The following is an 11,980-nucleotide window of genomic DNA, read 5'->3' as shown; positions in this document are numbered from 1 at the left end:
GCCCGGGGCGGGCGTGGGGCCCCCGCCAGCGACTGCCGCAGCCTCCTGGGGGCAAGCATGTGTTGGGGACAGACATGGGAGGGTTGGTACTTGCCTCTCCATTGCCAGGGATCATGACAGTGCCATGCCAGGGCATGGAAAGCTGCCAGCTCTGGTGCAGCCGTCAGCCAGGGAAGGGCTGGGGCACCGTTCTCCCTGTGCTTCCTGTGGTGCAAGTCCTGGGGAAAGGCTGTGCCAGAGCTGTATCCCTTCCCTTTGTCCCATGCTCCCTCATGTCCGACAGAGAGCATCCCGGGCAGGATGGGCCCACGCACAGGGCTGAGCCTGTGGGTCCCCCCCCGCCGCCTACCACTGTGGCTGTGCAAGGCAGGTCCCGCTGGACGGCGATTCTCCCCCATTCCCACAGGGACGGTCCCAGGGATGATGGGGGGCTGCTCCCAGGTAGATGTTGGGGTTCCACATCACAGAAAACCACTCCCAGAGGAGGACCTGTGTCGTACCCCCTTGTCCTGCCCTGACACTAGGGACCCGCAGGGTGAGCAATGGGTGCAGCCGTGAGGGCAGAACCACCAGCCAGACTTCCTCTATGGGAAAGCAGTGACCGGGGTACCCAGGAACACCCAGGAATGCGGCACGTCCCAGGGCGGGCACCCAGCAGGGACAGGGACAGAGGCGGCGCTCTGACACCGGGATGATGTTCCTGGCCAGGCCAGGGCGCACGGCAGGAGAAGTGCCGAGGGGCAGAGCACGGGGAGCGTGGACTGCACACGCATTCACACGTGTCCACACCTGGCTCCCAGGTATGCACACACACGCTCACACACGTGCAGAGTGCGTGGAGCCCTCCTGCCTCTCCCAGGGACGGGCGCTCCCGGAAGGGGCTGTCAGGGAAAGTCGCGGCAGCTCCGGTGCCGTCCTTGCAACACTTTGCAATGTCCAGTGCGGCCAATCCCATGGAAGGGGCAGAGGCAGGGGGGGGACCGGGGTACGGGGATACTGAGCACCCACTCTGCCTCCGGCGAGCACACGGGACCCGTTGCTCCAGCCCTGCAGTCCTGGCGCCCACACAGAGCCCCCACGCCCCTGTCCCCAGCATCAGGACTCCATGGCCCTGGGCTTTTCCTGGCCGCCAGGTGTTGGGCCAGCTGGGCAGCAGATGCAGGGCTGAGGGGCCGGTGGCAGCGTGGGGCTGTGGACCGTGTCCGGTCACAGGACGTCCCTCAGGAACCAGCGATTGTTCCCAGAGGCAGAACAATGCCCAGAGAGCTGCCAGGGCACCACGGGCTGCTCCACAGCGCCCGGCCCGGGGAGCCTCCTCCACTGATTCACCAGGCCAGCCCCAAGCGGGATCCCCTGGGCCCTTGCTGCTGCCTGCCCCGTACCTGTCTCCTGCAGTGGGAAGTTGCATTGGCTGCTCTTGTCTTGGGCCTGCACAGAGCCCAGCACCAAGCAGCAGCACCTGCCTCCCCTGAGGCTTGTCCGGCAGCAGCTGCCCGCGGGAGGGAGGGGATGGGAGGGTTCATGCTTGGATGGAGCGTGGCAGGTGCTGGGGCATGAGCCAGGTCATGAGCACCAACCTTCTGCCCCAGGAGGATTTAAACCCCTGCCTGTGCCCAGAGAGGCAACCCCCATGCTGCCCATCCATGCCATGCGGCTGCTGTCGCTGCTCCTGCTCCTGGGGCTCTGCTGCCTCTGGGCCCGGCTGGTCTCCCCAGGTGAGTGAGGGTGGGCATGGGTGGGCACGGGTGGAGGATGCAGGAGCCAGTGGAACAGTGCTGCAGGAGGATGTGCAGCCATGGGCACACAGACCACTGTGACCATGGCTGGGAGTGCAGCATCCCACCTGTGCCATCCCCCCTACATCTTTGCATGCTGCAGAAGTGACCAGCAAAACCCCCACAGCTCCCTGGGAGAGCTGTCCAGGGTCTCTGGAGCCCTCACTCCCAGGGCCCCGCTGTGGGGCTGACAGATGTGCCCAGTCATGCTACAGAGTGAGGGCCTGAGCATGGATTACCTGTCTTTCTCAGAATTCACCTAGCCCCCACCTGGACCTGGACCAAGGACCCAGTCTGTGCAGCCAACCTGCACCAGACAGCCAGACAACAGCTGGACAGATGGACAGCCAGCCATGGAGGGCTCCATCAGCTGCTGGATAATCACCCAGCCTCCCGATCCCTCCTCAGCACCCCCAGCTCTGTGCTTCCCATGGTGGTCTCCATGCCGCCCACCCCCCAGTAAACCCAGTCTGTGATGAACAATGTCTGGCTCCTGCTGCATCTGTCTCCTCACAAGCCCCCCCACCTGCTTCTAAGGGACCTTCAGTCCCTGTGGGAGGGATGGGGTCCCTGGCCTTGTGGCTGGCCTTGTGGCGCCTGCACAAGCTTTCAGAGGATGCTGGGGGCCTTAGGCATGGAGCAGCTCGCCCTGGGGAGCCTCAGGGAGCTGGGGCCACAGACCAGGAGGTTTCCCCAGGTCCAGAGCTGCTCTGTGGGTCCTGGGTGGGTGCCTGGCTGGGGCTGTCTCTGGGGGTCTCCCACAGGGAACAGAAACATGTTGCTGTGTAGAGGGCCCTGCTGAGCCCACCTTGGGCAGGAGCAGCACCAGAGCCTTCCTATGCCGGAACAGGGCTCGGGCAACCACAATGACCTGGCTGTGCCAGGCACTGACCAAGGACAGCTTGTCACACCCAGCCAGTGGCCGTTGTGGGGGTTATTAGGAAAGAGAAGGTCCTGCCCAAAACACCACTGGTGCCCAAGACCAGCCCTGGTAGGGAGGCAGAGGAAGAGGCCCCTGCACCCACACACTGTGGGCTCTCCTCACCTCCATGTTCCTTGTACGCCTTGTGGCATCAGTCAACAAGTGTAATCACTGTCACCAGAACCATCACTGTAACCATCATCATCATATCATCATATCATCATTGGCATTAAAGAAATTTTTGACACCACGCTCTCATCTCCATCAGATAAATTTATTGGCACAGATCAATCACAAAGTCTGGTAGCTTGAGCTGGAGCCTCAAAAGGAGGACCCCAAACAAATCTCTGGGCAATTATACCCTTATAACATAAACTCCCCATCCCTCATGTCTAGATCAAGAGTATTGTTAGGCTCTGGGGTCTTCTCACTCTTCATTGCCTCACAGTTGCATTACCAAATGATTGCCACGTGGTCATTTTCACACCCTCTAAGGTCAGTTTTGGTGGGGGTTTCACTCAGTTCTGTGGTCCATGTTATAATATGTTTGTTACAGTTCATACACCATGATCTATGGGCTGTCCACGCCAGTTATTAATTTTTAAGTAATATTGAAGCTACAGTTTTGTCTATTTTATTATTAATGTTCACATTGTCAGCCCTGGGTTTCACTACTCTGTCTTTTACCTACAACACACCCAGTATGGTTCAGATAAAGTTCAACTTGCACCTAACAAGTCCAGCTTGATGTCAAACAAGCTCCTAGCTATTTTCAAATAATAGAAAAATTTCAACAGTCATGATCACCACAGCCGTCATCACCGTTGTCATCATCATCATCATCATCACTGCCATCATTGTCATTGCCATCATCCACCTCACTGTCACTGTGGTCACATCCAGGATTCTTTCCCTCCTCAGGCTTCTCTGGCTTCCCCCCAGTCTCTGGCTTCTCCCCCAGCACAGGTTTTCCCCAGGTGCCAGCATCCCACCAGCCACTGACTCCCCATCAGTCTCTGGCTTCTACCCAGCCGCCACCATCCCACCAGCCACTGGTCTCTTCCCCAGCTGCCAGCTTCCCACCAGCCACTGGCCTCTTCCCCAGCTGCCAGCATCCCACGAGCCACTGGCCTCTTCCCCAGCTGCCAGCTTCCCACCAGCCACTGGCCTTCTCCCCATCTCTGGCTTCTCCCCCTGTCCATGTTTCTCCCCAGATGCTGGCTTCCCACCAGTCTGCAGCTTCTCTCCAGTCTCCAGCTTTGCTACAACCTCTGGCTTTTCCCTAGTCACAGTCTTCCCTCACAGTCTGGGGTCTCCTTCCCTTAACTGGGTGTCTTGCCAGGGGAATTACTGTAAACATTCAGCAAATGTTTACACCCCTGTTGGAGTTTGTTAAAGGTATATTGTCCCTTGCCAAGGAAATGCAAATTTCTGTTTATCCTCCTCTAATAAGGGGGCTAAAAAGGACACATCTTTCATATCCCGTGCTGCCATCCATGGGTGTGTGGCTGCAGAAATCCCATTCTGTGCTGCAGCAGAAGTTGGGTATTGTGGTACATTAGTGATTGTCGAATCAGGAAGTGCAGGTGCTGCGCAGAGCACACACACTGCAGCCTCCTGATTTCAGGGTTAGGGTTGGCATTTGAGCCCAAGGACCATACCCTGCCAAACAGCAGACACCAGGTTTGGCCCTTCAGAACACCAAAACCCAAATGTTTCCATTGTGATCTCTAACTGCAAAGCAAGTGGCTGACATACACTTCATGCCAACACGTGCTTCCTGCCCAGGGGCCATGAATTAACCTGGGTGGTTTGGCATTTGGTACTTGTTCTGTTTATTCTGGTAACTTTAACTCTTTGCTGACCAGGTTGAAAACCCAACAATGTTCTGTTGCATTAAAATTGAATCTCGTGTTCCCATGTCTGTTAAAAATTTCACTGATTTTTTATGAGATCCAATAGCATCAGAATGTCTGGACCATTATCATGTCTGCATTAATAGGATTTCACTTGCCAGATTTCAGTCTGGCCTGGCTTGTAGCCATAGTGCTCTTGCAAATCAGTCATCTAAATCAAATCAAATGGGGTTAGTTTGGAGTATAATTGGACCTATCCCAAGGTCCACTGGTTTCTTCTGTTTCTATAATGAGTCTGGTTTCATATTCAGGGCGATTTGAAGGAAACAAAGAATCTTCTTTGCCAGGTTCACTATGGTCAGGGCTACCCCAAATGTTTCTAATCTCATTCTTCAGGGGATAACAGTTAGTTTTCTAATCTATACAAGGTCAGGGGGACAGGGAGTCCACATAAACATAATCTCCATCTTTTCTTCTGACTTTTATTTTTTCTCCTTTTTTCCTGTAGCTTTCCTTCCTGTTTATGCAGCTTCTCAATTTTCAAAGACAATAATAATACAGCTGCTTTCTAGCCTTATATTTCTCCCTCAGATCTTGTTTCTCTCTACTATGGTTTTCCCTATCCTAATAGGAAGCTTCTATGCAGGTGTGTAATATTTTACTAAAAATTCCTTTGCTTTTTTAATCTTTTATACAGTCCCTGGCCACCTTTAGCTTTTCCTCCACAGGTCTCCAATCATGCCAGTTTTCATCATGTGGAGCACAAATTTAAAAGAAAATCATTGAGCACATTGCTCTGCATCTTCCCTCAGCCCTGGCATGTTAGTGCTCACAGCACTAAATCTCCTGTAATCCAGGGCCAATGGATATAAGTTAAAACAATTGTTGGCTGCCCATTTATAGCAGTACTCACATAATTTGTCCAGATCAGATTGGGGCAGTTGCAGGTGAAGTAGCAGTGAGCATAGAAAGCAAAGTGGCAGGAGCAGGAACAGCAACAGACAGTGGGAGATATTTTTCAGTGGGCACAAAGGGAGGAGCAGGGTCTGGGCTAGAATTTACCTCAGGACGTTATCATGTACCAGCCCCACTCCCGAGATGCTGCTTTTCCCAAGCTCAGTTATCCCATACATATCAGTAGTCCATCTGCCCTGTGTATCAGTCCTATAATCTATGTTGTAGGCAAAACAAAACAGTCTCTTTGAGAGCCCTCTCTGTGGGCTACACTTCTGCAGGTTTTGCCCCGGCACATCAAGTAATATACGGCCATTCCTCCTGGCATAATATCACTATGGACTTTAGAGATCAGTTAGTCGTGCTGACTGTCTTCTCCCAGTTCTGCAATACCTCAGCTAAGTGCATCCCCTTCTTTATGCCAGGTACATTTCTCATCTTTCCCAAAACCCACAAAACTCAAACTTGTAGAAGGCAGGACTTGAACCTCCTTTAGAGATTTGACACTCACTACTCAGTCCTTCCTTACTCCAGAGCTCCCGGGTGAAACTACCCACTGCTGCAAATTTGGGTATCTGGAGCTTAGAAGAAAATGGGCAAGTGACCGAGTGCCCCATTTGGGTTGCCAAGCTGTTAAGGAAATTTTTGACACTAAGCTCTCATGTCCACCAGATACATTTATTGGCACAGATCAATCACAAAATCTGGTAGCCCGAGTCGGGTGCCACAAAAGAGGGACCCAAAAATCTCTGAAAATCCCTGGGCAATAATACCCTTACAAACTAAAATCTCCACCCCCTGCAATCAGCACTGTTTCATTGTCATTGGAGTGATCATTTCCATTGTCATTGGAGTCACCATCTTCACTGCTATTGGAATTGTCACTGCAGATGTCATCATCACCATCTTCATTGATATTGGAATTTTCATTGTCATTGGAGTCACCATCTTTATTGCTATTGGGATTGTCACCATTGACACCATCATCGCCATCTTCATTGCTATTGGAATTTTCATCATTGACACCATCATTGCCATCATCACTGTCATTGTCTTCATGATCATGGTCATTGGCATCACAAAGCTGATTTTTATTACCATCATCACCATCAGAGTCATCGGCTACGACGGCTATGGCCATTGTTGCCATCATCACCAGTTTCATGGCTGTTGGAGACACCAGTTTCATGGCTGTTGGAGACACCAGTTTCATCACTATTGGAGACACCAGTTTCGTCGCTATTGGAGACACCAGTTTCATCACTATTGGAGACACCAGTTTCGTCGCTATTGGAGACACCAGTTTCATCACTGTTGGAGACACCAGTTTCGTCGCTATTGGAGACACCAGTTTCATCACTGTTGGAGACACCAGTTTCGTCACTATTGGAGACACCAGTTTCATCGCTGTTGGAGACACCAGTTTCATCGCTATTGGAGACACCAGTTTCGTCGCTATTGGAGACACCAGATTAATACACGTTGGAGACACCAGTTTCATCGCTATTGGAGACACCAGTTTCGTCGCTATTGGAGACACCAGTTTCATCACTGTTGGAGACACCAGTTTCGTCGCTATTGGAGACACCAGTTTCATCACTGTTGGAGACACCAGCTTCATTGCTATTGGAGACGTTGTTGTCATTGTCATCATCATCGTCAGGCACCATGCTGGGCTCTTTCCCAGGCTCAAGGAGCAGGGCGCTTCCCAGCAGCCCTGGTGGCGGCCACCCAGCTGGAGCTACTGCACGGAACTCTGTAGGAGAGCAGAAAGCAGCAGCATCAGCACAAGCATGCTGCCCTCCCATCCACTGCTCCCACCCAGCAGCCCAGTTTACCACGATGCTGTGCTGTCTTCTCCTCTGCAGCTTTTCCTCGTGGGTTTTCAGGGCTCTGCCTGACCCCTGCTGCCCTCAAGGCTGAGGCAACTCAGCCCAAGGCCACGCTGGTGCCTCCCAGCTCATGGCAGTGTCATGGTGGGGCAGAGGTGCCTGAGGGGCCCTCCTGGGCACCTCTGCCCTGGGGCCAGCAGCCACCCATGGTTCCAGTTGCACTGGGGAGTCAGGGAGAGATGGCACTGTGCCACAGCCCACTGTGGCACTGCGGTGAGCCCCACATCCTGAGGCAACTCAGCCCAAGGCCACGCTGGTGCCTCCCAGCTCATGGCAGTGTCATGGTGGGGCAGAGGTGCCTGAGGGGCCCTCCTGGGCACCTCTGCCCTGGGGCCAGCAGCCACCCATGGTTCCAGTTGCACTGGGGAGTCAGGGAGAGATGGCACTGTGCCACAGCCCACTGTGGCACTGCGGCGAGCCCCACATTGCCTGGGCTCATCCCACCCTGCTCCTACCACGGCTTCTCTGGCCCTCACAAGGCAGCAACCTGGCACCTGCCAGCACCTGCAAAGCACCTGTGATTCTATGAAAATAAGGAAAAATATTCTTAAATGCTCTTCCCACCCACTCATACTTGCCTGCAACGGGTGCTGCCTGCAGCTGCGCCCAAAGGGCGAGGAGCCCCAGCAGGAGGATGCTTCGTGTCATGCTGAGGAATTCTATGTCCAGGGCTGCGCCAACCGGCAATTTAAAGTGCCTCGCAGGCAGCCCAGGTCCAGGAATGGGAGGAGGCAGCTCACAGGTCACTTCAGGAACCTCCCACATTTGGCTCTAATTCTGTTTACCGAAGAACCACTCCTCCACAGCCAAGGCAAGAGCAGGATCCAGAGTTGGCTGCACTCCAAGGAGGACAGCACAAGGACTGCAGGAGGGAAGGGGAAACCAGGACTGCACAGAGGCAGATTCTTCACTGCTGCTCTCAAGAGGAATCCCTACAATGACCTTTATCAACAGCAGTGGCCCCAGCACCGGGCTCTGCCCCAGTGCTGGGCTCTGATGCAGGCAGGAGCCTGTCCTGGCCCTGCCATTCTGGATGGAACAGGAGCAGGGCTAGAGCACCTGGCAGCAGCACCAGGAGCTCCCTCCTTCCACATGCAAAATGCCCTTCATTCAAGGCTGCTGTTTCACACGTGAGACTGTTGGCAGATTTTTGTAGGTCAAATATTCAAGGCTTCATTTGAGCACCTGTCTCTGAACCATCCCATTCCCAAGCAGAGTGCTCCAGCTCTTTCAGTGCTCCTACTGTCAGTTGCCAGATTTAGGCACACAAATGAATGAGCTCAAAGTCTCCAGAGCAAGTTAAAGCTGTCCCCCAGCCCCATGGTCCTCCTGCTTCGTGGCCTCCCCAGGACCCCCCTTGTCACAGGGCAGCCCCACGCAGCTCAGCACACTGGGCAAAGTCAGAGCTCAGTGTGTCCTTCCCCCAGCCCAACTAGACTCCATCAGCATGGCCTCCATGCAGCTTTTGGGAACTCCTGAACATGAATTTCAGGATTTAGTGTCCATGCATGAGAGCTCCACTAATTTACACATGAGCATTCAATAACCACATGAATTCACAATGGGAGTGCACAGTTACTGCATGCACAAACACCTAATTAGTTACTGTCCAAGTGAACATCTGCTCCAATGAAACAGCGCTGCACTAAAATGGACCTCTCTGGAGGAAAAGGTCTTGGGACTTCAAGCACAGGAGCTCACACAAGCTGCAGAGAGCACAGGAACCTGTCTTTCAACTGCCAGCCAAACTGCTGGCCTTCACCAGACACCCACAGTCAGAGTAAATGAAAATTAGATGCCCTGCCACATTGCCTTCCCTTTCCTCTGCATGTGATCTCGGGGTAAAGACTCATTGAATATGTTTGAGACAGCAGATTAAGCTTAATTAAGATCCAATTCTGTCAGTGCTAACCCATTTACACCAAGTTATTCTCCAGTCACCCAGGAGTGCTAGTTGGAATCTAATTTTCCATTTTTTTCCTTCTCTATTTAATTATTTCTTTATGAATTACACACAAACCAATGTGTAATCAATAGGATAGGAGAACTTAAGGACTGGTCTGCCCAGAACACATCAGCAACAGGCACAAATGGGTTGGAGTTTCTGGATAACAGACAAAGTTTAAATCTGCAACTGTGTGTTGAGTGAAATTAATTGGTTTGAGCTTGACATTATTACTACAACTCTAAGCTGGCACTTGACAGGAGCACTGGAAAAGCAAAGTCATGCTCAAAGAGCTTTCCATCAACATCACGTCAAGATGATGCAGGAACAGCGCAAGGGAAGGAGCACAGCTCTGCACAAATCTCCACAAATCTGTGTGGGAAGAGGGCTCATGGCAAGAAAAATGCTTTAAGTACAGGTTTATCCTTCTCCTCCTGCTGTGACTCAAGGTGGACACAATTCTTTCACGAACCACCCATGTCCCCCAGAGCTCTGGTGCTCCATACCTCGCAGCTGCCTGGCAGAACCCGACAGCCTGGTGCTTATCGCACGTTGCTGTGGCTGTTAGTCACCACCAAGCCGGACACCCCAGAGCAGGCAGTGCTGGCCAGCCAGTGTCAGCAGCACCAACTCCCTTCCACGCACCTGGCAAACCATCTGGAACAACCTGAGGGATCACAGGCCTCCTTCCAACCTCAGGAGTGCCACAAGGGAGAGCTCAGCACTGCCGCTGTCCCCGTGCGTGCCTGGTGGTTCCTCCTTTTGAGAACATCATAATTTTTAGCAGGCCATAATCCTGGATAACATTTAGGGAACTAATGGAGGAGAATGTCTGACAAGCAAATTGCTCTGATGAAATAAACACCTGAGGACACTGAGGGTCAGAGGGACTTGTCCAAAGTCTCCCAGAGAATCAAACAGGAACGTGGGTAACCTCAGCTGTGAACCAGCTGGTTTTGCCTGGCAGACATGCACCTACGACACAGATCCATGGAAAAATTACCATTAAAAACCAGGGCCTGGAGGACACCCAAACAAGGCATCACATCAGTTAGATTTAGGTGATCCCTGACAGATGTTGTTCTGACACACTCTTAAAAGATATCCCTCTCCCTGCAAAAGCGATGACTCCTTCATTGAGAATTTGTTCCAGGATTTAAGTCTTCTTGTTAATTGGAAAGCTTTCCAAAGATCTGATCGCAGCCTCACTTGAATCAAATAAACACAAGGGACAACTTGTCCATCAAGGTGGTACAGAACGCAAGCTGGTGTCACAGATTAACAGTATCAGTCTCCTCACCATTCCCTGGGAGTTCCTACAGCTGCAGTTATTCTTCCCCTCCTCTGGGCAATGTCCAATTTTTGTTGCTGACAATTTGGAGCAACCAAAATAAGTGCACAAGCAGCCCAATGCTGCTGATTATGAGGTTATGTTGATGTTGATGGTGACTTGGTTGGCTCCACATCCGCCACTGGGCTTGTCTAACAAACCAAAGCTTACCCTGGGCTGGTGCAGCCCTGGCCAAAGCAGCAGGAAGGGGACAAGGGCAGAAGTCTCTTCCAGCATGTGAGCCCATGAGTCAGCAGCCTCTGCTCCCACAGCCACTCCAGGCTTCCATGGGAGCCCAGTGTGGCTACTGCTAAACCGACAGCTACAGCAGGAGAGTCACACTGAGGGGACACAGCCAAAGTCTGCAGTGACAGGTGCTGAGAGACACCAGCACATCCTCTGGAGGCACCACCACAGCCCCCAGAGCATTGGTACTTGGGATCACAGAACCACAGAATGATTTAGGTTGGAAAAGACCTCTGAGGTCACTGAATCCAACCTTTGACCGATCACCACCTTGTCAATGAGAGCATTGCTCCAAGTGCTGCATCCACTCATTCCTTGAACACAAATGAAACAAGACGAAGCATCTGGCAAAGCAGGTGGGAAAGAGATCCCACTTTCCCTCACAGTGCGGCTCAGGGCTGCCCCACTGGCACAAAGGACAGGGACAGCACTTGGAGATGGCTGCTGGAGCACAGCCCTGCTCTGCACAGCGACACCCACCCTGCGCTCTGGCAAATCCCCTTTGCTTGGTTCATCTCACTGAATCATCTTGGAATGAGGAAAAACGTTACCAGCAAAACAGTAAATGGTTCATCAATGCAAATTGTTAGCCAGCTGATTGAACAGAAAAGCTTCTCTTTGGCCAAAACATGGGGTTAGATTATCTAGAAAACGACAGAAAAGTTGTTTTGACTATTCTGCACACATTAGACAAGATGAGGAAATGCTGTTTTGGGGTGTTTGCTCAGAAAAACGATGAGATTCCAGAAAGATGAATGGTGGAAAATTACACGAGGAACACACAGATCATGGAAAGACCGGCATTCACACTCCAGCTGCAGGTACTCGGGTCGCAGGGGCAGAGGCCACGTGTGTCCAGCTCCACCCGCGACAGGTCCTCCTCTGGGTGGGACAGGGTGAGTTTAAGACTGTGGGACTTAGGATGCTCTGCCTCGCCCTCCGGGACTGCTCAGCGCCGGGGGAACGGCGGGGACACCCGGGGGCTGCGGCCCGCGCTCCGGCGGCACCTTCAGGGCGGGCACCGTGTGAGCCCAGCGCTCCCCGAGCACACACCGGGTGG

At 52.7% G+C, this 11,980-nt stretch overlaps 1 protein-coding gene across 1 annotated transcript; it reads right to left on the bottom strand.

The window, feature by feature from the left end:
- Positions 1-6,164: 6,164 nt before the first annotated feature.
- Positions 6,165-7,260, bottom strand: LOC108446503 (uncharacterized protein C1235.01-like). The gene is made up of 2 exons (XM_017733322.1): positions 7,027-7,260; positions 6,165-6,834 (listed from the first exon to the last, which is right to left on the bottom strand). The coding sequence occupies exons 1-2, from the start codon at positions 7,162-7,164 to the stop codon at positions 6,283-6,285; spliced, it is 690 nt and encodes a 229-aa protein (XP_017588811.1). The 5' UTR covers positions 7,165-7,260; the 3' UTR covers positions 6,165-6,282.
- Positions 7,261-11,980: the final 4,720 nt, after the last annotated feature.

This window comes from Corvus brachyrhynchos, unplaced genomic scaffold (assembly GCF_000691975.1).
Source record: "Corvus brachyrhynchos isolate BGI_N302 unplaced genomic scaffold, ASM69197v1 scaffold10, whole genome shotgun sequence".
Classification (NCBI taxonomy): Eukaryota; Metazoa; Chordata; class Aves; order Passeriformes; family Corvidae; genus Corvus; species Corvus brachyrhynchos.
This window is presented reverse-complemented; position numbering and strand designations above follow the sequence as displayed.